This window comes from Dipodomys ordii, unplaced genomic scaffold, assembly GCF_000151885.1.
Source record: "Dipodomys ordii isolate 6190 unplaced genomic scaffold, Dord_2.0 Scaffold157, whole genome shotgun sequence".
NCBI lineage: Eukaryota > Metazoa > Chordata > Mammalia > Rodentia > Heteromyidae > Dipodomys > Dipodomys ordii.
The window spans coordinates 5,105,012-5,128,645 of record NW_012267373.1 but is presented as its reverse complement, the minus strand read 5'-3'; the positions used below and the strand labels follow the sequence as shown (position 1 = coordinate 5,128,645).

Below are 23,634 nucleotides of genomic sequence, written 5' to 3'. Positions count from 1 at the left end.
GACATGATATTGTCTGCTTGGGCTCTGGGGACTCGTAAATCACTTGCTCTGGATCCATCCTATTTCACCAAATGTCGACACTTTGAGTTTTCAACGTCTAAGCTTTGGAAAGGCAGTCAAACACAGCAGCTGTCTGAGTAAGCACACTATCAATATCGGGATCATTTTTACAGGGCAGACGGGCCTTGATTTAATCTTGCCCCTGGAAGAGAATGCTTCGCTTCTACTTCAGGGATCTCCACTGTGGTTTCCAAAGAGCCTATTTCCTGGTCCCTCCCTGCTACTCAGCCCCTCATCCTCCTATTGCTGAAGATCTTTTGTTTAATGGGAGTCAAAGATGAGGTCCTGTCCAAAACACAGAGGAACCAGAAGGCAATGAGTGACCATCACACACAAGAGCCATGGCTTGCCAAGATGCCCACTGAGCCTTGCAAACAGCAGGATGTCACTGACCGGCTTCAGCATTCCCAGGTGAGCTGATCAGAAGACAGACCCAGGCATTTGAACCAACTTAAATAGCTACCACCTGAAGCCCCAACTTTCACCTCCCAGTAGCCAAAGCCCAACCTACAAAGCAGTACTTTATTTCCAGTTTCTACACTGACTTTAAGCCTAGGTGAGACAAACTACCAAGGCGGGGGCGGGGGGTGGCGCATAGACACAGAGGGCAGGCAGACGCAGGTGCCCCAGCACGGGTGGCAAAGGCGGGGGGGGGGTCTGTACCTGGACCACAGGCGGTGGGCGTCTGGACGTCACGTGGGGTTCACCGGTCTCAGGTAGGTCTTGCCTGCCCACGGGGGAGCTCCCTTCAACGTCAAAAGCGAACGGGCTGTCCCCCGACGCAGCGCTGGAGTAGGCAGCTCCCCAGAGGAGCCACAGGGGCAGGACGGAGCACCACCAGGCTGCGCTCAGAGCCATCAGGGCGCGTGCATCCAACCCGGTTCTGAGCGTCCAGACACTGCTGGTCTTGGTCCGATCGCGCGGGTTGGCGGCCGTGCTGCCCGGTGTTATCTTTCCTGGGTCAGCAGTGTCCAGATGTGGGCAGGAAACTCGGCGTTAACTTCTGTTGTTAAAAAAGGAAAGGGAGAGTGAGAGGCAGCGTAGGCGCGCGCGCTCTCCCTCTCCCCCCCCCTTTTCTCTCTCCCTCTTCCCTCCTCCCACCCCCTCTCACTTTGCCCCCGCCCTCTACTCCTGAGGCTGTGGAACCTACAGTTCAGAATCCAGCCAGCATCCAAAGGCTGCTGGGATCCGGGGCGAGCGCCTGCCACCTCTTCCACCCTCCCAGCCAGCTGCAGGGACTGAGGACGGAGCTGTTCGGGCTTCCTCCCCTCAAGCTCCAGCGCTGGGTCTCTCACCACTCCCTTCCCACCTTCCACTTCCAGGCCCTCCCACTCCTAGTTGGAGGCGCTTGCTCAAGACTTTTCTGGTCACCTCCCTTCCCCCTTCCCTTCTCGAGTTTGGAGCCCCTCCAGGGGCTCCAGATGAATATTTGGAGCTTGCAATTGCTTGCTCACTTCTTTTATCTATTGAGTTAAGATGCCCTGCCGGATGTCTTATCTATTTATATAGATTTTCATGTGCCCCTACTAGTTTGCAGGAAAGTGGGTGGACATGAGATTCCAAGGGCGGGAGGGAAGCAGAGGTAGATGATCCAGTGTCCAGTTTTGGAGCAAGGCTTCTCCTTTTCTAGACTTCTGTACTGAGTGCTCTTCTCTGGAGTCTAGATGGCCCACCCTCTTCCTCCCTACAGTCCTCACCCAGAGGGCTCCGGAGAAGAATATCTTTCACTGGCCATTGGAAAATGACTGCATTGCTCAAATGCATGAACTTTGATTTACAAAGAACATCTTGTTTTCGCCCTAAAGAGGTGCTTTGTAAGGGACCAGGAACAAGGCTTACAGTGTATGAGCCTGTCAAATATAGCACCCACAGCCCCGACCTCTTCCTGTTGGCCTGTAATCTCATGCCTACTCCATCTGTCTGAGTCATACAACTTTCCAAGACTTTGGTAGAAGTTGGTAACAAGTATGCCAGCATGAATCCTGTGGATGAGTGCCTGGCTGTAGGTACTTTTGTTTACACATGTAAGTAGCTCCTGGAGGCTCAAAAGTAGCTTAAAAACTACTGGATGAGGCAGCCATAAAGTGACACACAAGTAACTTTCTAGGTGTTTGAAATCACAATCATGCAATAAAACATCTTTATGAAACCTAGTCTCAGATTCTATTCCACAGAACAAGTTTTTTTTAATCAAAAGACACACAAAACAACCATTTATTGTGTAGCTATCATGTGTCAGATACTTGGCATATGTTATTTGTAAACTTCACAGCATTCCTCCATAGTAAGGCTATTATTTTCTCTTTATGGAAGAAAAATGAGAAATTCAGAGAGACCAGGACATTTGCCCCAAGGCCACCCAACTGGTAGAAAGCTGAGTTGAAGTTTGAATTGGGTCTTATCAACCCAAAGCTTCCCTTCACACCTATATCACCCTGAAATTCTCAAAAATAAAGACCCTAACAACTTCAGAGGCAGGAGAAACAGATACTCATTTTTTTTGGGGGGGGTACTTCCCATATGCCAAATTTTGTAGGGATGATCTCACTTAATTTCATTACAGGATCATCCTAGGAAGTAAGTATTGTTAAACACATTTGCCAGTGACCATTATTGTAGCCCAGGTAAATCTTCTTGAAATGATTAAGGCTATTTTTTCACCAGACAGGTGCAGATTTCTAAAATCTGGTCTAAAATCACCTTGAGAGCCTGAGGCTTTAAGAAACAGAATTTGAGGACCAAGAACAGAGCCTGGTAGACCTTGATGAGAAGTGAGGAATGCTACCAGCAGCTGTGGGATGGAGCACAGTGATTTATATTTCCACTTACACTAGCATAGAGATAACATACACTATCCTACCACTCGTCCTTCTAAGTCCCCGTAGACTAGGTTGCTGATCAAGAGGTGGACTTGAGTATGCCTTGTGTTTTCTTGTCAGTCTGCATTCAGCAAATAATCGATTCAATAGTAAGGGCTTCTATGCCCACCGAGCCTTTGCTTGGCAGTAGCAAGGTCTTTGCTTTTAAATTATAAATGCTATAATGCAAAGAGCCAAAGCCAGAAGAAGTAAAAGGGTTTTATTTGTAATGTTTTATTTGAAAATTTATTTGAAGTAAGGAACTGTTAAGCTAAATTTCTATCACCTTCTTCCACATAATCTACAAAATAATGTGAAAGAGTTTAAAAATACATGTTTGGGGCTGATTGTCTTCCACATAATCTACAAAAAATGAAAGCGTTTAAAAATACATGTTTGGGGCTGATTGTTGGTGGCTCACACATGTAATCCTAGCTACTCAGGAAGCTAAGATCTGGAGGATCAGGGTTCAAAGCTAGCATGGTCAAAAAAGTTAATATTTTATCTCCAATTAACCAGTAACTGGAGATGTGGCTCAAGTGGTAGAGCAACAGCCTTGAGTGAAAAAGCCATGGGAGAATGCAAGGCACTGCACACTCTCTGACAAGTCCAGTAAAATGCACACACACATGCACGCATGCGCACATACATACACACTCATTTGGTTTGATTGATTCTTTCAAGAGATTTCTATTGGCAGATGAGGTAATCAGACTCTGAAGGAGAATGACATCCTTTTTCTGTCCTTTCTTCTTTTAAAAGATACATATGTGTGTGTGTGTCTGTGTGTGTGTGTAGAGAGAGAGAGAGAGAGAGAGAGACTTAAATATTGACCACTTCAGCAACACACTAAAAACATTCATATTTGTTTCCCTGTCACATAATTGCACAGCTGTGTTCTCTGTCCAGCAAGCAGAGGTCTGAAGGAAGTCTATGCCGTGGGGAGAGCGTCTTTACCCAGGATCTATGGACTTACATTTGATGAAACCTATTCTTCCTATTCTTTTTTTAATCTTTCTGCAGTTGTTATTATCATTTTGCCATCAAATGGCACAATATGTGGAAGCATGGATTTTTGTCTGAATCTTGGGTGTGTTTAATAGTTCAAGAGCTTGGTAGAAAATGGAATCTTTCTAAGCATCAGTTTCTTCATCAATTGCTTCTCTCATTGAGGCCTGAGTAATAAGTAAAATAAGGTAAGTACAATATTAACATAGACTACCACCTATATAGTAAATGACCAGCAAATACTACTTAGTTGTGTAGCTGGAAGAATGACTATTTCTGAAGAGGAAAAATAGCCATGCTTGTTAATTCTGTGGCTTGGGTAACCTCCTATTTGGTGAAAATAGTCATTCCCATTTTTACTTCTCCTAGGCCCTACCCTGTACTAACCACTGCATGAGGCTGTCATAGATCATAGTTTGATATGGCAGGCAGGCAAGGAGAGAGCATTGGTGGGTATTTTATAGCAAGTTAGAAGGCAGCACAGAGCAAAGGGCATCAATTACCTCTTCACCCAAGAGCCATTCCCAGACCACCAAAGATCTGAGCATGGAAGGATTATATCCCTGCTAAAGTACAACTGAGGAGCATTTTCAGTATGACTGTTTTCAAATTATGACCATCCTTCTGTCCCTTTGCTGGGGGTGGCAGTGAAGATTCACCAAGAAAGTTTGCAACCACTGTCTTCTTTGGGACTCCTATCTTCCTGGTGGATCATCAGCCCAGGACAGAGAAGAAAACATGGGCATCTGGAGAAGCTAAGAGGTTAAATAACTTGTTCTAGCACACCAAATCAGTTAGTACAAAACGAGGACCCCACAACTTCCGACTTTTAGGCCAATTGCTTTCCTAAGTAGACCAAGTTATTTTTGGTCCTGGCAGCAGCAGATCTGGCATTTTAAAAGATTTTTATCAAAGAAAGTTCTGGAATTCCCTTACAAGTCCCCTCTCCCCCTCTCCCACAAACTCCAGTGCAGTTATCAGCAGATAAATATCATGGCTGCTTGTCTCTTTAGCACTTAGCTGTTGGGCCTGTCCTCAGCATTTAAAGATGTAAGAGTGCTGTTAACATAGCCCATATGCCATTCTGTAAATAGAAAGTTGTGTCAGATGCTATTTTGGATTTGTAGGTGCTAATCTTAACATAACTAGACAGAGGATTGTTGTGGGAACTGTGTACTAGTGACAATCATTTCAAGATAACTTTGGTTAGAGACCCAAGTATGAGCTGAATTCTCCCCTCCCTTCATGTTGAGATCTTTAACTGATAATCTTGTGGTAGGGAAAAAAAAGTGTGAGATGATACCTCTTTTTCTACTAATACTCATCTTTTCTCATGGACAACCCTAATGACAATTCATGTCACATGAGGAGGAGTGTCTGAAAAAGCGCTAGCAGATGGATGAGGTCTTTTAAAAGTTGTCCTGGGAAAGAGAGAGTAATAGATGCCATTAATCTGGCTAAATTATAAGATACGTACATGTAAATTACCACAGCGAAACCTTTTTATACAATATAAGAAAATGAAAAATAGTTGTTCTTTCCTTTAGTTTCCAGCATTTATTCAAGGGGGTGGATCATATTAGATTTATTTTAGATAGTATGTCTATCTACCATTTTCTGTCATGGCCTTCTGCATGGCTTTGAGCATATATTCTCTGTATTTTTTACATCCTTCCTTTCATCCATCTGTGTATTCAGTAAATCATCAGCATTTACTGAACATCTCAGTATACCAGGTTTAGATGCTGAGGAAAATGGTCAAAGCATGATCCTTCCTGACAAGTGGAGTCAGGTGGGACCTACAGAAGTGGACCGTGTGAGGAATGTGAAGTAATTAACAGCAGCTCAGAGAGGAAGTTCAGGCTACTAATAAAACAAATAGAGTAGCCTTTACACAGATACAACTGGCGGTTATAGAAGAAGACAGTGCTAAGTGTTAACTAATGGAGAAGGGGAAGAACAGAATAGGAAGGGAAAGAACAAGATAGGAAGGGGAAGAACAAGGAAGTCATGTGATTTCATACCTCTCTGAGCTTGGGGCAGTCCCTGCTTACAGTCCCTGCCATTGATTCTGAGGACAAAAGGGAACTATTTTATGTTTTGTATACTCCAGTGTATATTATTCATCTTATGTATAATCATTTTATATATCACATCCACTCTTGAACACAAAGATATCCAACTAGGCACAATATTTTAAACTTTTTCTTCCTGTCAACAGGATGCCTAGCTTACCATGTTCGGCTGTGCAGTTCTAGCCGATTACCTGGTGAGGAGGAAGCTTCCACTGGAGAACCAGACCAGGGACCAGCTAGGAGGCTGAGGCAGCCCTTCCTTCTCATACAGAAAGGAAATGAGGGCAGGGATTGAACACGTGGCTAGGGGAACTTAGAAAGCCTTTGAAAAGATGACAGAAAGTAGTCGCGCTTACTGGATGAAATAAAGATATTAGAGAGTGGTCCCAACTAGGGTCATTGACCTTCCCCTCTGGTGGCCTTCCCTTCTAGTGTAATAGGATGACTTCACTAATGCTAAATGAAAGTGATTCTTGCTCTTGGTAAAGCACCCAGTGAAGAATGGCAAATGTTAACATCAATTAGCTTAGTGATGAGATCAATACAAAATAGAAGCTCCTGGGACTTGGTAATGAAATGATAGACTTAAGATAGATAACATTCACATAGGAGGCTTGAGAGACGCTTTTTGTATTCTCATACTCACCTCACCCCTAGTGATACAAAGGAATTGGCCACCTAGAGAAGAATTATTCTCATCATGATGGGTGTATAAGCAGGATGGAAGGTTAAAGTGGTTCTAATCTGTCCAGTGTGAGCAGTGACAGAAGCCAGTCTGAGATTTTTAACTTTGTAACTCTGCATCTCTTGGTGTATCCCCTAGAACACATGTGTCAGTCAGGCTCACTTTAGGTAATCAACCAATTTTAGAAAACTAAATCAGAAATAAGGAATACATTATTATAACAATGTGTCCATTTTCACTGCCCTTCTCACAAGTGATGAACCAATTTGTTTTTGCAAGTTCGGGTTCAGACCTTTGGCAAAAGGTTTTCAAGTCACTATCTACTGCATCTCTAATCTCTGGATATTTAACACTCTAAATAAGATTGATTTGTACCATCTACCCACTCAAATAATATTTTTCAAATATCTACTTTGCAAGCTGCATTTTTCCTAGCAAAAAAGAAGTCAGGTAAAAATTCATGAAATTTACATTCTGATGAAGCACAGGTAGGAAAATCCAGGTTTGATCTCTCACAACTGAGTCAGGGGAGAGAGAGAGTCAGATAAGGGGAATTGTCTAGAATGTTAAGTGCTTAGTAGTACTTTGGAGAAGAAGGCAGGGGAGGGGAGGGGGTATACATGGGGTGTACAAGTTAGGAAGGTGAGAGAAAGCTACTTTAAACTGGATTAGGACTGCTCACTGACAAGATTTGGGCAGAGTCTGGAAGGATGGAAAGGGCAAAGCAGACAGGTATCCATCAACCTAGAAGAGCATATCAGAAAGGAGGAACAGAAGTTAGGCACTGGAAAGGAGGAGGGGGCTTGCCTTTTGAAAAAGGGGCTAAAATGAAATGATAGAGGTGAAGGATGGCTGGAGATCAAGTCAGAAATTCAGGCAGGTAAGTGAGGCCAATTATACATGGCTTTTGAGATAATTATATAATCTTTTAAATGCACCTACATTTGTATTTGTATATGTGGTTTCTGGGGACTCTCATAGTGCTAATGAAAACTCAAGTGAATATTTGTTGACTTTTCCATAAATTTATCACTTTGTAGACATGTGTGTGTGTGAGAGAGAGAGAGTGAGACAGAGACAGAGAGAAACAGAGAGACAGAGAGAAAGAGAGAGAGAGAGAGAGAGAGAGAGGAGAGCAGGGGTGGGTTGGAACTCAGAGCCTGGGTACTGTTAGTTGTTTTAGCTCAAGGATGATGTTTTACCAGTTGAGCCACAGCTCCACTTTCAGTGTTTTGTTTGCTAATCAGAGTCTCTTGGACTTTCCTGCCAGGACTGGCTCTGAATCAGGTCCTCAGATCTTAGCCTCTTGAGTAGCTAGGATTAGAGGGATGAGCCACTGGAACCAATGGTAGCCATTTACTAAGAGAGATCAGATGTATTTGTCCCCATGTATGAGGTCACAGTCTGTGTTTATAGCCCTTCATTCTTCTACCTATTAGACATGAGATCTTGGGAAGCTGTTCTTTTTTTTTCTTAAAGCTTGAGCTTCTTTATCTTTAGTAACTTACTAATGTACTTCAGAGCCTTACTCAAGGTCTGCATAAATGGAACTTACTCCAAATTGGAGTGTACCAGTCTCATAGAGTTTTGTTTAAGAATAAAGTATGTATAAACACCCAGAATAATGCCTATTCTATGGTGAACATTCCATAAACTTTAGCTTCTTTCATTATCATACTAGTATTACTGTTATTTGATGCCTACCGTCTTCTGAAGAAAATTAGAATACAGACCTCTAGAGAAAGACATAGACACAGTGCAGGCACAAAAAAAAATAACCTAAGTTATTTCTGGAATTTAAAACAAGTTGATCTCATAGAAGCAGAAAGCACAATAGTGGTGATCAGAGGCTGGGAAAGGTAAAGACTTCCAACAGGATGTGTTATAATAATGTGGCCACAGGAGGGGAATTCCAAACACCTGGCTTCCTGTCCCTACGTAATATGTTGATCCCAGTATACTTCCTTAAGCCTTAGTTTCTACACTACTAAGGTAACAGAATTAAAGATCACTAAGATTGCCTAGGTAAGTCAGGTAAGCCATACTAGTTATTCACACCTGTAATTTTAGCTACTCAGGAGGCTGGTATCTGAGGACCATGGTTTGAAGCCAGCCTGGACAGGAAAGTGTCTTAAGCTCAAGGTTCAGGACTGTCACCCCCCACACATCCCCGCAAAAGAAGACATGTAGATTAATGCTTATAAGACTAATAGAATTTACTGTTATATGTAATATATATATGCAATAAATATTTTTCATTTCTTACTAGTTAGAAGCTATAATGTAACAATTATAGATGCTTTATCAATATAATATTTAATATTTGCTAACGTTTCTTGCAGAGGCTAATCAGGCTATCACATGATTTTCTTCACATTACGATAATATTTAGCCCTTGCCTTTAGGATTTTTTAATTCTTAGCATCACCCAGACAATTCAAAGCTCTAGCCACTATGATTTAATAACTTGGTTCTTTCCACTTGAAGTGATTTTGCTATGAATTATCTCCTTAGTTTACTCATTTAAAATGTTAATGTCCATTTGAAGACTAGGGTAGTAAAACTCCTTAGGAATAAATGCTTAGAAGTGAACAGATTTTCTAAGGGAATAGACCTGTTTTATAGGGGACGGTTTCCTGTCTGGTATTCTAAGGCACTTAGCTTCAGAGAATAATTCAAAAAAGTTTTTAGGATTATGAAACTTAACATTGGTTCTAAACTTTCATCACTTAGAGTACATAGACTGCTGTCACCTACTTTGCCTCAAATTACTCTACTGACAACTCTATAAAATGATTATCTTCAAATAACTTTTTGTAGCTGTGAGAGACAGAGCCCTTGGGCCTCAGTAGCCGATGTTCAAGTTCTCAATTTATTGTGCTTTCTTCCTGGCTTCTAAAGTCCTCAGTCTTTAACATCATTGGCTTTCTTTTTTATGGTTCTTGGGTTTGATCTCAGTACCTCATTCTCACTTAGATTAATTGCTCATGGCTGAGACCATACCACTTCAGCAATGCCTCCAGTTTTGCTTTTTGATGTTTATTTTGGGGATGGAGTCTCATGAACTTTTCTCCCCAGGCTAGCTTGAAACACCAATATTCTGGATCTTAATTTTTTGGATTTCAATATTCTAGATCTCACTTTCCCAGTTAGCTAGGATTATAGGCATGAGCCAATGGTACTCAACTGGGCATCTTTAACTTTAAAACCCAAATGAAGTTATAGCTTAGTAGCAAGGGTATGGAGAACAATAATCAATATTTTTGTCTATTATGTTTTGCTAAACTATTCATTACCATTAGAAAACAAAAATGCCAGTGACAAGAAATTGATGATGATATTAAGATAGAATGAATATATGACTAGAAAGGAGATAGATTTCATGGAATAAAAATGAAAGATATTTTGATTTCTATTAATTGGGGTATTTGAACACAGAGAACTGAGTTTGCCATTTGGGTTCTCTTGTTGGGAAGAAATCTTTTGTATGAATAAGATCCCAAAGCAAAGATCTTGAAATAGCTTTTTTGTTTTTAACATCCAGCTTTTGAAAATGGACACATGGCATTTTTGTGTCTAGGCCAGCTGTATAGTGTCTGGAGAAGATCTGATTTCTAAGCTGATGTTACGATGAGTAATGATGAGGTGGTTTATGTGGAGCTAGGGGCTAGAGGCCTGATGTTCTCATTGCACCACGAACCTTCCTAGTCATAACCTTGAGCAAGTCTCTCTGAAGCAACTTGGCCCTTACTTTCCACTCTAGAAAATGAAAAGTGAGGTAAGATAAGCCTGAGGTCTCATTCTGGACAAGACATATCTCTTCTCTTTGTATGGTTCTGGCTATACCAGAAGAAGACAGATAGTTTAGGATCCTCTCCTATGGGATAATTAACCCCAGGGACTGGTCATTTGTATCAGAAGTGATAGTTTAGGTGTCTGAAAATAAGCCCTTGAACAGTTCATACAAAAAATATATGCAACAAAGAGCTAAGAAATATGAGTTATAACTTTAACTTCTGCCAGAGTCAGAATTGTATACCAGAAAAAAAAAACACCTCTGCATGAGACCACAAAAGGAAAAGAATTTGCACATCTCCTGTCCCTAATTCACCTATTACATGGCCAGTTGCTGGTTCTATGATGACACTTTCTAGAACAATAGGCTATCAAATCTTGTAGTACAGATGGAAGAAAAGCAAATGACACTGGATACTTCAACAGGAAGTTATGACAATTTCCAGAATTGGATGATTTGGTCTCTTCTTCCATGAGATTCAAAAAGAGTTGGGTTACAGTATGTCTGGGTAGTTAAATTCTATAGTCTTTTGTTTAGTCTTGACATTTCTTAGCTGTGAATCATCTTACTGTTGTTGTTTGTGAAGACTCTGAATGTGTGGTTACACATGGTAAAAAGCTAATGGTGGACTATGATAAGTGGTACATGAGGTCCTTAAATACGAGGTGAAGAGTACACAAAAGCCTGGCTGAGTAGTGCAGACCAGAAACACCTGCTGTATGCAGAATGCTGAGGAACAAAGGAAATCTGTACACAAGTGATTTTAGCTGTGGACTCTGTGGTTACATCCAGATTTTATACAATCTATGACTTAAACTAACTTAAAGTAAACCTTTCGTGGAAAATGCTCCCTTATTTAATCCTCCAAAGTGAGCCAGGCTGTTAAGAACCTTGGGCCACACATATTGCCAACGTGGGACACAGGCAAATCCCACCCTTCCAGTCTGTGTGTGACATAGTCATCAGGACAATTCACACAAAGAAATTTATAAAAAATAAACAAAACCCCCTAAATCCAGGACATTGAAGCACAAAGCAATCACACTGAGATCAGAAGAACATTGTCTCTGCCTTCCGTCTCCTCTCTCCCACACTTTTTAATAACTTAAACAGTCGCCTTGGGTCCTTTCTTGGAATGTTGGATAATATCATATGCTGTGGTCAACCCTCCATCCTGGCAATTCCATTATTGCATCATGGCTGGATGTCAGCAACAGCCTGGCAAAAGCCAGCTGGATCTGGGCAGGAGGCACAATACCAACTATGTGTCCTCTAGGTTGCTAAAGGCTGGTGTGGTGATCGAGACTATTCCAGAACCAGCTGCCAGCCTGGGGTTTCTTAGTCAGCCACTGCCTCTGTGAATCCAACGCAAGAATTCTGGAAACCAACAGACATTTTCATTTCACATTTATTAGGCTAGTAAGTACTGTTTTTACAGATAGCTATTTACAATATTAGTGTGGCTGTGATACTTTGTGAGAAAGTGAACTAACTCTGTGGTCTGTTGTTCATTGGAGTCAGTCAGAAAGTTTAAAGCCAATGCAATAGCCAACCTCTCATTTTGTTGTTATTTTCATAAGCCCAGAACTTTTCTCATTAACCAACAAGTTCCAGTTTCTCCTTCTGTCATTTACTGCCATGAGGCATATCCCACTATCGAGGATTCATTGCTATCTCGCTGTGTCTGTTCTTTGCCCATGTTGCCATACTTTTGCACACTGTGTGGTACTGCCACAGACTGTCACAGAAAGTGTGAGCTCTATCATAATTTATTAGTTGTAAATCTTATCAGGGTTCTCTTCAAGTGCCTGTGTCTATTTTGAGTTATTTCTATAATTTTAGAGGGTGTCATTCTAGGCTGTCATCGTCACTCACAAACTCTGTGTTCTTTAAGATGTGTTTTAACAACATCTCATTTAAAAGTGAGTGATGGAGTAAATGGGGTTCAAGGTTTCCCCACCTCTGAAATGGTTCTGGATCTTTCTGAAATGCTGGTCCTTTATTGTCCTCACTCTCACGAGAGATGATGGCTCCTGATTTGTTGAGACATATGCTTGGGTTCCCTTGTTTAGTTTTCCTTTCTGTAACTTTTCTATCATTCACTACTGTCTTTCAGGGAGTCAGAGTTTGACCATTGTCAAAGATAACCTGGTTAGGGCTGGGAAGGTGGCTCAGTGGTAAAGCGCTTGCCTTGCATGCCTGAGGCCCTGGGTTTGATTCCTCAGCACCACATAAGCAAAAAGAAAAAAGCCAGAAGCCCCGTTGTGGCTCAAGTGGTAGAGCGTTAGCCTTGAGCTGAAGAGCTGAGGGACAGCGCCCAGGCCCAGAGTTCAGGCCCCACAACCGGAGCCCCCCCGCAAAAAAAACAAAAACAAACAAAAGGATAACCTGGTTACTTTCTTTTTTTCTCCAGTGATTTATGACTTACATTGAAATATAAAAATTATTTAAAAATGCCATACTTGTTAAAATTTAGTAATACCAAAGAAACTATTATAAAAGGGAATATATTGCTCTTCTACCTCCATCCAATCCTATAGCTTTACAACGTCGGTGCAGGGGGGGATGGGGGGGAAAGGAGAAGGATTGGGATTGGGGGGGAGGGGGGAGGCTGGGAAGGGATGCGAAGGGTAAACCAAAGGAGGAGGCTGCAATGCTTGGTAAGAAATGTACGCATTATCCTGCCCATGTAATTGTAACCCCTCTGTACAGTATGTTCACAAATAAAATAAAATAAAATTAAAAAAAAGATAACTACTGTAACCTGCTAGGTTTTCTACCAGAACGAACATTAAAAAACACATTATAAGTATATTTACTATATATATTGTAATAACAAACACAAATCTAGTTTTGCAACTTGGTTTGAAAACTCAGTATTCTATCCATTCAATAATAAATATTTATTGAGTACTTCCTAATTACGGTTCAATGTCTATACTAGGACATGACAATTCTAAGGTGAGGTCGTTGAATGTTTCCTGTCCCAGTGGTAGCTAATGCATTGGCTTTCTGTCACTGTGACAAAACACTTGAGATAAGAATGAAAGCTTTGTTTCAGTTCATGGTTTCAGAAGTTTCTATCTGGGGATGGCTAATGATGCCTTTTCTTTTCTTTTTTTGTTGGTCATGGGGTTTGAACTCGGCCTGGGTGCTGTCCCTCAGCTCTTCAGCTCAAGGCAAGCGCTCTACCACTTGAGCTACAGCGCCACTTCCTTCTTTTTTTTTTTTTTTGGAAGGCAAAACATCATGACATGGAGTGTGTGGTGTCCTCCTCATGGTGGCTGAGGGGGAAAGGAGAGATAGAGAGGAAAAAAGAAGAGAGGAGTAGGAGGGGGAAAAGAAGAGGAAGAAGAAGAAAAGGAAGAGGAGGAGGAAAGGATGGGCTGGGAATGTGGCTTAGTGGTAGAGTGCTTGCCTAACATGCATGAAGCCCTGGGTTCAATTCATCAGCTGGAAATGGTGCTGTGGCTCAAATGGTAGAGTGCTAACCTTCAACAAAAGAAGCCCAGGGACAGTACCCATGCCCTGAATTCAAGCCCCAGGACTGGCAAAAAAAAAAAAAGAAGAAGAAGAAGAAGAGGAGGGGGAGGAGGAAGAGAGAAAGGGAAAAACAAGGAGCAGTGATCCTAATATCTCTTTCAAGGATATATTTACTTCCAGGGAGCTAACTTCCTCCTAGATTCCTAAATGTTTTACTGTCTCTCTAGGCTTGAGACCAAACCTCCAACATAAAATCTTTGGGAGAATATTTAAAATTCAACTCTAGCATTTACAATGCATTGAAAAACATGTTTTGAGCTTCATTTTATTTCAGAATATACTGCATGGTATTCTATAGAATGTATCAACATTTAATCACGGAAGACATTTAATGTTCCTGGTTATGGTGTTACAACTAGTATTCTAGTGAATACCCTTACGTACAAGGTTCTGGGGGACAGAAGCATATTAATAAAATTATCAGTCCAAAGAGTGTATATATACATATATATGTATATATTTATTTTTAATAGATATCCTTATATTAGTCTCTTAAAAAGTAGTTTGAATACATCTCTTACCAACGGCAACCAGACTACTGATCTCATTCCCCGTCATCCTCTCTGGAACTTTATTAACTACCTGCCCCTGCCAGCCCTTGCCCTTTTACTTCTATTTGTAATCACTTCCTTTGACTACAGAAGGGACTCCTAAGTTCCTGATCTTTTCCCCTTCTTTCACCTCTGACTTGCTGTTACTGCCTCTGCATATGCTCAGCTGTTAAACCTTTCCATAAGGCATAATTTCTTTACCACAATAGTACAAAGCTTCTAAAATACTACATCCAGTAGTCTTATATAAACTCTTAGTCTACTTGATCTCTGGAGAGCATTTATTTATTTTCAAATTCTCTTTATCAGGCTTCTACAAAATCATGCTCCTCTTGTTCTTTTCTTTCCTTTCTGATGACTCTAAATATAGGGAGACATTGAGCCTGTAATATTCTTCTCTCTCTTTATTGTTTCCTTCTTGATCTAACCTACTGTCCTGGCTTTCATTATTGCTTCTATGTATTACTAAAACCCATTCTATTCAAGAATTTCCAATTGCTGGACTTTTACATCCTCTTGGAGTAGCTTTCCATCATTCTCAGTGTGCTGATAATGGAATGTATCATTTTCCCCGTATGAAATCTCCTTTATATTTCCTTTCTCTATTGATTTTCCTAGTCATCTACCTCAATTGTTCACATAATTTATATTTATTTTGAGCCTCACTTACCAGTCATTTCCAAGTCAATAGATTTTAGTAAAGCAATATTTTACAAACCAGCATCTTAAAGAATAATGTGGGAAAGTTTTTTTAAAGACTGCCATACTTCTCAGAGCTTTGCATTGTGAATCTCTATAAAGGAAGTTCCTAGGCAAATCTCTCCACTTATTAGACTAAAGAACACTTGCTTTAATACAAGAAATCTATTTAGGTTTCTCTGAAAGTGATAGAATATTTTTTGGCAAGTATATGCACAGAAAAAAGTGTCATTATGCAATCTAAGCATTTGGATATATCAAATCACTAAATGCATCCAGAAGTGAACAATAACAGGTGGCTAGTCTGGTGAGAGCCATGTAGAATAGTTGGTCAAATTTTTTGAACCTAAAGAGAAGTGACTTCTTCATTGTGGTTACATTGATGACTCACTTTGCAAAGATGACACACTTTGCTACTTTGTCATTTAGCAATCAAATGTCAATCAAATATCAAATAATGAGTTGTGGTCTAGACTTTCTGCTAAACTATTTTTACAGTTGGAACTTGACTACTTAACAAACTAAAAATATTACCGAGAACAAGGCAATAAGCAAAAGAAGTCTTTAATTCTTGAAAGTAATATAAAGCCAATTAAATCATGAAATCCACTTTCTTGGAAGAATGCCTCTTTCCACTGTCTCCCAGGGTCTTTTTCCCTCTTGTTATGCACAATTTAACTGGCCTATGCAGTAGTGTTGTCATAAGCCCAATGTAGATTAGAAGTGTATTCTAAAGGGAAAAGTAGCCACACTTTCAAGAGAAAGTGAAGTAGCAGCTGGTAAGAAAAGAGAGAAAACCTAAGAATTAAATTCAAGAGCTAAAAATACAGCATTTGTATACATTCTAAAAATTGAAGCAATTCTTTCTATCTGTCATGGAGGTGTGCTAATTGTGGTTCATGAAGCTTTCACTTGGGCCTAGAAAACAGTATCTGCAAATAGAATAATGTAACTTACAGCCCACTTCAGAAATCAGAATTTTGATAGATACATTATTGTCTCCATCTCATTTCTTCAGTTAAAGAAGTTTCCAAAGTAGCCCTCAGAGAAGCTTGTTAATTTGGAGATTTATAAAGCAATAAGAGTTTATCAAGAATGACTTAGTCTGTACTCTGGAAATTACTTTACACAGTTTATTGAACTTCTGATACAATCATAAAATATACCACAAAACACAAACCTCTCCCCACATAGTTTTGATGTTAACCTTGAGCTTTTCTGTTTCAAAATTAGCAAATCCTTGAACCATAGGTGGCCTAGAACTCATCTCAGGCTTCTTTCACAGCCAATAGAATCTACACTGGCTACCTACCCCACATCTCTCTGGAAGAGCTATTTTCTTGTGGGGTTAGGTTTGAATCATCACACTTGCCTAAGAATATTCAACATCATCTTGTCAAGTTTACCAGGGGTCCAGTGATTCCTATGAATATTACCACGCTGTCCCTGCATAACAGGACACATGTACAAGAGCACTGTCCTGCAAGACACACGCCAAAACAGTCCAGATGCCCCACCAATAGAAGAAGGAGAATAGACTGTAATACTAAGGCAAAGGAAGAATATAGGCTAAAGGAATGGATCAACTTTAGCAACATATTAAGTTAAAAACAAAATGCCCTATAACAATACCTATAGACTGGTATTATTTTTCTCTTAAAATTAAGGACAAAAAAGATAAATATTACATCATAATATGTGTATAGATTTAGTAAGACAAGAGGGAAAAAAAAGCAAGGTTGTGAATGATATTGGACTTCACAATCCTGTTAATTTGGGGAGGTAGGGTGGGTAGACATGGAAGTGCAAGCATATGGATTACGTGTAAGTTTCTTCCAAAGTGCCAGTTTTCTAAGCTGGGGGAAAGGGGAGTGTGCAGTCATTGCTGCTTAATAAATAATTTAAAACATGCAGCTTAGTTATCTAGTTAAACAGCAGGGCCTACATGCACCAACAATAAGGATTATGATTCTATTTATTTATTTATTATTGTGAAAATACTGTACAGAGGGGTTACAATTACATGGTCAAGAGAATGAGTACATTTATTATCAAACATTGTAGCCTCCTCCTTTGTTTCCCCTTCGCATCCCTTCCTATTCTCCCCCACCCCCTCACCCAATCCTCCTCCCCGCACCACCAAAGTTGTAAAGTTTGTTTTTGTTTTTCCACATAATGACTTGTACATCTCATTGTTGCAATGGATCCACCTGTATCCCTAGTTGAAAGATTTGTTTTTTCCCTTCCCCTCCACAAAGGATTATGATTCTTTACATAAAGGCCCTTGGAAGGAAGATACTTTGGTAAATTGTAGTTGAGGTATCCTGAAGTTGATTTCAAAGAGAACTATTATCCCACTGAAGGAGAACACAGAGATGAGCTTACAGGGATGCCTTCCGGGAGAGAGCAGGGAAAAAGAAAGTGGTGGTGTAAATCAGTTACTTCAAGTTAATCTCAAATATGAGCTCCCCAAAAGATGGGCTGGCTAGCCTATTTCCCCTACTGCATATCAAAAACCCATCTGTCCCTCTGATGTCTTTTCAAGACCTCTTCAGTGGAGCAAGCTGGAGCTAAAACATAGCAAAAGGGGATGCATAAGAGTCTGTGTCATTAGCACACACCTTGCAACATTTTTGTTTTGTGAGGACTAACTAGTTTTCCGGCTTTACATAGGTCGTGTGTGTGTGTCTGTGTGTGTCTGTGTGTGTCTGTGTGTGTGTGGGTGCATGCCCCTGTGTTCATGGGTGTGCACTTGAACTCAGGACATCCCACTCTTGCTGGCTTTTTGCACACTACTAGTGCTCTATCACTAGAGCCATAGCTCTAGCTGGCTAATTAAAAATAGGAACCACTCTGACTTTACTGCTGAGGCTGGCTTCGAATATCAATCCTCAGATCTCAGTCTCCTTAGTAGCTAGGATTACAAGCATAAGCCACTAGCACCCAACTAAAAGGAACTTTTTTTTATTTTTGGTCAGTTATGGGGCTTGAACTCAGGGCCTTGATGCTCTCCCTGAGCTTTTGGGCTCAAAGCTAGTGCTCTACCACTTTGAGCCACAGCACCACTTCTGGTTTTCTGGAAGTTAATTAGAAATAAGAGTCTCATGGACTTTCTTTCCCGGGCTGGCTTTGAACCACGATCCTCAGATCTCAGCCTCCTGAGTAGCTGGGGATTGCAGACCTGAGCTACTGGCACCCAGCAGAAATTTTATTTTTAAATGTCGTTCTGGATTTGTTTTCAGAACTAGCACACCATGTAAGAATCTAGGAAATACGGCATCTTGTTCAATCCATAATTGAATCCATAAAAGGTCCAGGGAGAGAAGTTCTGAGGAGAAAGAAATGTCCCTGCTAAAATAAAAAGGGAAAAGGCCAAAGAATAGTGGTAATTAGAACAGGCAAGCAAGATGTGTGCCTTAGAGGCCTGTTCTCTGTCTCCACCCTATGCTACTTCCATCCCTTACGGGAGGCCCCAGGAACAAACTCTGACACTTAGGAGACTCAGCCTGGGGGGTTAGTTGTTTGTCTTAGGCAGCGCATTTGACTTACAGTATTTGGACTCAAGTTATATCTTTTTCTTCTCCACCCTGATGAAATCATTTCCTTTTACTGTCCTGCAACTTAATTCTGTAGGTCTGTAAGAAGGACAGGGAGGGAAATGCAGTGAAGAAATAATCATATTGTTGCTAGGGTTTACTATATTGGCTAGGATGAGAACTTACACTTGCAGAAAGATAGGGTGTTTAAAGGCTTGAATGTGATGTATTACCGAGGATCGATTACTTTTCTTTTTCAAACCAGACTCTGAAAATGTACTATACTGTCCCCTTGTTAATTAGTTCTGTTTTGCCTTTTCTTTGTAGAGATTGTGAGGACTTTTTAATGTTAAGACCTTGGTGAGAGTTCACAGAGAATTTTCAAAAAATCATGTTACATTACAGGGTAAAGTACGACCCAGCCTTCATAAAATGTTAAAAATGAAAAATGGCAAGTTTGTCTTTCTCTATAACATATGAAATTTGAAAAATAGCAGAGGAATCAGATCTAAATCCTCTCTTTGCTCTGAAAATGGCATTGCAGTCTAGAGAATGAATGTGTACATTCACATATGGTGTCATCTCTTAATCAATAAAGTGTTTCCATAATATGATGTTATTTCTTCAAATTACAGTCTCTATTTTTGCCTGCCAGATGACAAGGAAATAAGAACAAGCCACTTTCTGTTCAAATGACACTCAAGGAATTGTGGATAAGAGGGTAAAAGGTAGTTTGAGATGTATTGTTTCGTTAGCCTTTCCTAATAAAGTTTTGAGATGAGTGAAGGAGAAACATGGTACAGTATACTTGGGGAAGACCTGTTGCCCAAGTGTTGGTAGTCTTTGGAAGGCATTTTTAGTAATTCTTACATCAACTACTCCATTAAACAAAGGGTCAAAGTTGGGTGAATGTGGTCTATTATCAACAGAAAGACCCTGTTACTCCCAAGCTGTCTTCAGAGAAATAACAAGATTATTGATATTTCTAGGGCTCTCCAGAAATACCTTCCAGATAGGGAAAATGGGGGGGAAATGACCCTCTCCAGATGTGATAGAATCTATTGCAGATTCCAGCTCTAACCTCTCCCTATGAATACTTGCACACACACACACACACACACACACACACACACACACACACATGCACATACATATTCATATGCACATTTCTCTACTTCTCCCTAGTTTCAATTCTGGGAGAGACTCATGAGCAGGAGGGAGTAACTTGAGAAGCTAGTCAGCCAGGCCTTTTTAAATGTTCCCTTTTATTAAAGAGTTCAGGGACTTCAAAGGATTTACAAACTGCTACTAGTAAAATAAAACTAGGGATTAGAACTCAGGATTTCAGACTTATTAGGCTGGAGCGCTACCATTTCACTCACACCTCCAGCTCTCTTTTTTACCAGTTACTTTTGAGACAGTATCTTGCTTCCTGCCAGGAGCCATAATACATCTACTTTAGGCTTCTAGTAATTGCTGGGATTACATCTAGCTTCTCTCTGTACCAGCAGATACAATCTCTTAATTTATGCCTGGTCTGGCCTTCAATCTTGATCCTTTTGATCTCAGCCTCTCAAGTATATTATAGACTTGAGTCAATGGTACCTAGCTTAAGAACATATATTCTTAACTTTTTTTTTCACATATTCAAGGATTATTATTTTTGCCTCATCTTCTATGTAGAAATACTTTAGGCTGTAAGTCAGTCCAGGATAGGTCCAATGACCACACACAAATTTTAAGATATCCATGATTTCCTAGGACCTGCTCTGTGGAGCTCCAAATGGTCAAATCTCCCCATGCTGTTCTGTGGAGCCCTAATCAGAAATGTAGAACAGCACTGGGGATTATATTTTATTTTATTTATTTTTTACCAGTCTGGGGGCTTGAACTCAGGGCTTGGGCCCTTTCCCTGAGCTTTTTTTTTTTTTAAATTGTGAGAATACTGTACAGAGGGGTTACAATTACATGGGCAAGATAATGAGTACATTTCTTATCAAGCATTGTAGCCTCCTCCTTTGTTTCCCCTTCCCATCCTACCCTCCTCCCCGCCCCCCCCAAAGTTGTAAAGTTAGTTTTCGACATAAGGACTTGTACATCTCATTGTTGCAATGGGTCCACCTGTATCCCTCCCTGAGCTTTTTTTGTTTAAGGCTACCACTAGACCACTTCCAGCACCACTTCCAGCATTTTCTGTTTATGTGGTACTGAGGACTCGAACCCAGGACATCATGCATGCTAAGCAATCTCTCTACCACTAAGCCACATTCCCAGCCCATGGGGACTACATTTTAAAAAACTGTGATGCTGAAAAGTTTTGTTAGACCACAAAATGAAACATTCTGAAACTGGCAGGAACTGTACAAATGTCTTAGTTTCAGGAAATGATCTTTAGTTCATAAAATTTGCCAAAACATGAATCTCACTAAAATATCCCTAAATGAACTTAGAATTGTTCTGGAACAGCTAACCTCCCCAGTGAGAAGAGACTTGCCTTTTCCTTTCAGTTAGATCTTTGAAAATGAAATGTTACTCATTTTCTTTTCCTTTTCAATTTTGTGATAACATATTTCAACACTTTGTCTGAAAAATTCAACCTGTTTTTGTTCCAATGAAATACTATAACAAATTGAACAATTTTAAACTTTGGACCCTATACTTTAATCCCTTGCCAACCCCCTCTGTTTCCCTGCTACCCCTACACACACACACACACACATACACACAGACACACACACACACACACACACACACACACACACGGAAGGAAGCCTCTCAGAGTGACTAAAGCAGGAAGACATCTGCTGTGAATGTATTTGAAAAGTGTTAGTCATCCAGGGAATAGAGCAATTTCTCCCATTGGAGATGAAAATGTGGGTTAGCCCAGAGTACTTAATTCCCATAAGAGTTGAGAATTGGCCTGAAACAAATCTCTTGACCTTGAAGTTGAGGTTATAAACCACTCCTGGGCAGGATCAGAAGCTAAATAAAAATATGCCATTAATAGGGTTTAGTAAACTGAGAGCTATTTCTTGCTGAGTCTTCAAAAACAATTCTAAGCTGTAGATTATTAGCATTTTCTGTCTGTTTAAGAACAATGACTACCCATGCATGGCCATTGATCCTTATTTATTGATATTATTTTATTAGATATATTGCAGTAATGTAGCTAAATCAGGAATGTATATTTTTAGTCTTTTTCCTTCCTGCTACAGGTATACTCAAGTTCTTAAAATGTTTTGGACAAGCCATGTCACTATGTGTGTGTATGTGTGTGTGTGTGTGTGTGTGCACGTGTGCTGGTACTGAGGTTTGAACTCAGGGCCTGGGTGCTGTTCCTTAGCTTTTTTGCTCAAGGTTAGCAGTCTACCATTTGAACCACAGTTCCACTTCCAGTTTTTTGGGTCTCAAGGATTTTCATTTCCAGGCTGGCTTTGAACTTCTCAGATCTTAGCTTCCTGAAGAGAATACAGGCTTGAGCCACCAGTGCCTGGCTAAGGCACTGAACTTTAGGCCTGAGCACTGTCCCTCAGCTCTTTAGCTCAAGGTGAGAGATCTACCACTTGAGCCACAGTGCCACTTCCAGTTTTCTGGTGGTTTATTGGAGATAAGAGTCTCACAGACTTTCCTGCACGGGCTGGTTTTGAACCGAGATCTTCAGATCTCAGGCTCCTGAGTAGCTAGGATTACAGGTGTAAGTCACCGGTACCCGGCCATTTTGTTAGTTTCTAGCCATTTTGTTAGTTTTTAACATGGTCTTTGTCTCTTAGGAAAACTCCATGCTTTCTCTTGCTTGTCCTTATCTGGCTAATTTCTTCTCAATCTTCATGTTTCCAACTTTTAGTGGAATTCCACTCCTGTGAGTTCTCTGAGCCCCTGTCCTTAATCACCTATTTGTCACACTTTTACTTATCTTCCAGGACCCTCCTCTGAGCCATATTATTTCCTCTAGTTTTAACTGCACTTCGGAGAATTTTGATAAAAATCCACATTCCCAGGTGTTAATTTTACATGAGGCACACTTCGATTAGCTGGTTACCTCCGAGTGAGACAGAAAATGGTTGGAGGTGAGGAAGAAGGAATGAAGAAGCCACACAATCTGGTGGACGCTGCCAGTGAGCTTGGGATTTAGCTACAGAACAGGTTATGGGGGAATCAGCCAAGCACTTTAGGTTAGCTCACATGTTTAGTGTCTGTGTAGAAATTGCATTCAGCCCTGGTCTTCAATCTTGACCACCTGCTAGAATTATCAGAGACATTTTAACAAATGAGGAGCGATGCCTGAGTCTATGTTGAGAGATTCAAGATTTAATTGGTCTAAAGATATGGTCTGGGCTTTGGGATGGTTTTAAAGTTTCACAGGTGATTCTAATGTAACATCAGGATTGAAAACTGGGGTCACAAGAATGAAGGGTGAGCAAATGCAGTCATTATATTCAATATATATTATGTAAAAATTGAACTATATAACTTAAGGGTTGGGATGGGAGAAGGAAAGGTGGAGAACGATGGAAGGAGTGGCATTGATCAAGATGCATTGTACTTATAGCCTGACTTCTGGAGTTGAAACTCCTTTGTACAACTACTTAATAAAAACATTTTTTAAAAGACTGAAAAGTATCAAAACAGAAGAGGAAGTTTACTCATGTTGTTTTTCCATGAGTTACAGCTCAAGACCTCTCTTTCTCTTTCTCTCTCTGTAGTACTAAGGTTTAAACTCAGAGCCTGAGCTCTCTCTTAGTTTTTCCATTCAAGGCTAGTGCTCTACTTCATAAGTCACAGTTCCATTTTCAGCTTTTTTGGTGGCTAATTGGAGATAAGAG

At 40.4% G+C, this 23,634-nt stretch overlaps 1 protein-coding gene across 1 annotated transcript in view; it reads right to left on the bottom strand.

Moving 5' to 3' along the window:
• Nucleotides 1-918, bottom strand: part of Lama4 (laminin, alpha 4) — a 141,077-nt gene extending 140,159 nt beyond the window's left edge. Inside the window, exon 1 of the mRNA XM_013032844.1 lies at nucleotides 724-918. Coding sequence (XP_012888298.1) covers nucleotides 724-918 — 195 coding nt within the window. The remainder of the gene's footprint in view (nucleotides 1-723) is intronic.
• Between the last annotated feature and the right edge of the window lie 22,716 nt (nucleotides 919-23,634).